The sequence below is a fragment of the Halyomorpha halys genome, unplaced genomic scaffold (assembly GCF_000696795.3).
Source record: "Halyomorpha halys isolate HHAL.00 unplaced genomic scaffold, Hhal_1.1 Scaffold536.1, whole genome shotgun sequence".
In the NCBI taxonomy this organism is placed as follows: Eukaryota; Metazoa; Arthropoda; class Insecta; order Hemiptera; family Pentatomidae; genus Halyomorpha; species Halyomorpha halys.
Genome location: NW_027112649.1, coordinates 544,776 through 546,453, shown reverse-complemented (window position 1 = coordinate 546,453; position 1,678 = coordinate 544,776). Strand labels below are relative to the sequence as shown.

General features: G+C 33.6%; 1 protein-coding gene across 1 annotated transcript in view; it reads right to left on the bottom strand.

Annotated features, from left to right (window-relative positions):
• The window catches only part of LOC106684016 (WASH complex subunit 4), a gene marked incomplete at both ends in the record, with an annotated part of 104,971 nt that extends 104,491 nt beyond the window's left edge, over positions 1–480 (bottom strand). Inside the window, 1 exon segment of the mRNA XM_067050471.1 lies at positions 274–480. Within this exon segment, the coding sequence (XP_066906572.1) occupies positions 274–480 (207 nt within the window).
• Positions 481–1,678: the final 1,198 nt, after the last annotated feature.

Sequence of the window (1,678 nt, the reverse complement as noted above, 5' to 3'; positions counted from 1 at the left end):
CTCTCTCTCTCTCTCTCTCTCTCTCTCTCTCTCTCTCTCTCTCTCTCTCACACTCTCAATTTCAATATGAAAATTCATTGATACGATGAATTGGCAGATACAATTTCAACCACCACTCCGGCTAAAAAAAGTTGGTAACTCATAAGATAAATCATCCTTACTACCCTATTAGGTGTACATAAGGATATCAAACTCCTCAAGTAAACAAAACAGCTAAGTGAGAATATATTAAACATATTTAAATACAAAATAATTAAACAATTGATTCAGTACCTGAAATATACCTCCTGAAAGAATTTCATTATTGATATCCTGCAAAACTTTATTTATTTGTATTTTTCCAGTATCATTAGGAAATAATTTAATGTGCTGCCACAATAAATTTAAATGTCTATTAATTTTGTCTTCATTGTAGAATGATAATCCAACATCCAATGTTATAAATATTAATAGTAAATCATCCAAATATTTGAAAATTTCCTGTAATAAGAAAAAATATATAATCAGGACAACCATATTTATATGGTGGGAAGGTGGTTGGGAGTGTAGTCAGTAAAGGTACACAAATAAGTAAGAGTTATTTTATTTATGCCGATGTTTCAACCTGAATTTTAGGCCTTCTTGAAGGCTGAAAACAAAAAAAATGAGATAACAACCTTAATCAAAGAAAATAAAAATTTATAAAATAAACTAGGAAACATAAATAACAACAAATTAAGTAGATAGTGGATGATACTCACAGAAGATAAAATATAATACTGTAAAGATAAGATTATAGAAATAAAATAGGGTTCATATAAATAAAGAAATTAACATAAAGAAAGGTGCGGGAGAATATATAAATAATGAAAAAATTGAAAATAACATCGTGAAATCTGTGAAATAAAACGATGTAAATAATACATTGGGCAAGCAAGAAAACAATATATATGATACAATGTGTAAAAATTGCACAGTAATGCAAATGAGTAAAAACTAATGACTTTCCAGAGGCTAATGGACGAGGCAATTTTCCAGGTATACATGAACGACTTACTGGTGTTGCAAATCGGAAGAGGACCATGTGGACCATCTAAGGAGTGTGTTCCAGCGCATGAGGAAATTAGGCCTAAAGTTATCCAAGCAGAAGTCAGTGTTGGGGCAGAACCGGATTAATTTTTTGGGGTACACTGTCTCCAAAGATGGCGGTACCTCTGATATAGTCTTCCTCATTCCCCACCAAAAGTATCTTCTCTTTAACGCTTGCATAGTTTCATGGATTCCTCGGTGATTTGTCTTACGCTGATGATACGCTAAGGTGACTTCTCATTGTTGTTCGTCTTCCAGAAGGGTTTCCACCCTCAGTTTGCAGCGGACGAATGTCCTGTCCATTCCTATCTGTTCATCACGCCATAGCCGCTTGATCTTCTCCCAAACGGTTTCGTTCACAACACATAGATGATGCTTTTCTCCGGGCTTCGAAGGGAACATAATATTGTAACTATTGAGAGTATTAGAGAACCCAAAAAGCGCAGGACCGTTCATATTGAACAACTTAAAGTCCCACTAACCGAAACACCTGCACAAGAGTAATCCGGAGTGTCCTCATCTCAACTTATCTGTTTTTTTATATTTTCTTATGTGGTGATTAATTTTTTTTTAATTTATCTTTAATTATGGCGATGTACTGAATAAATTA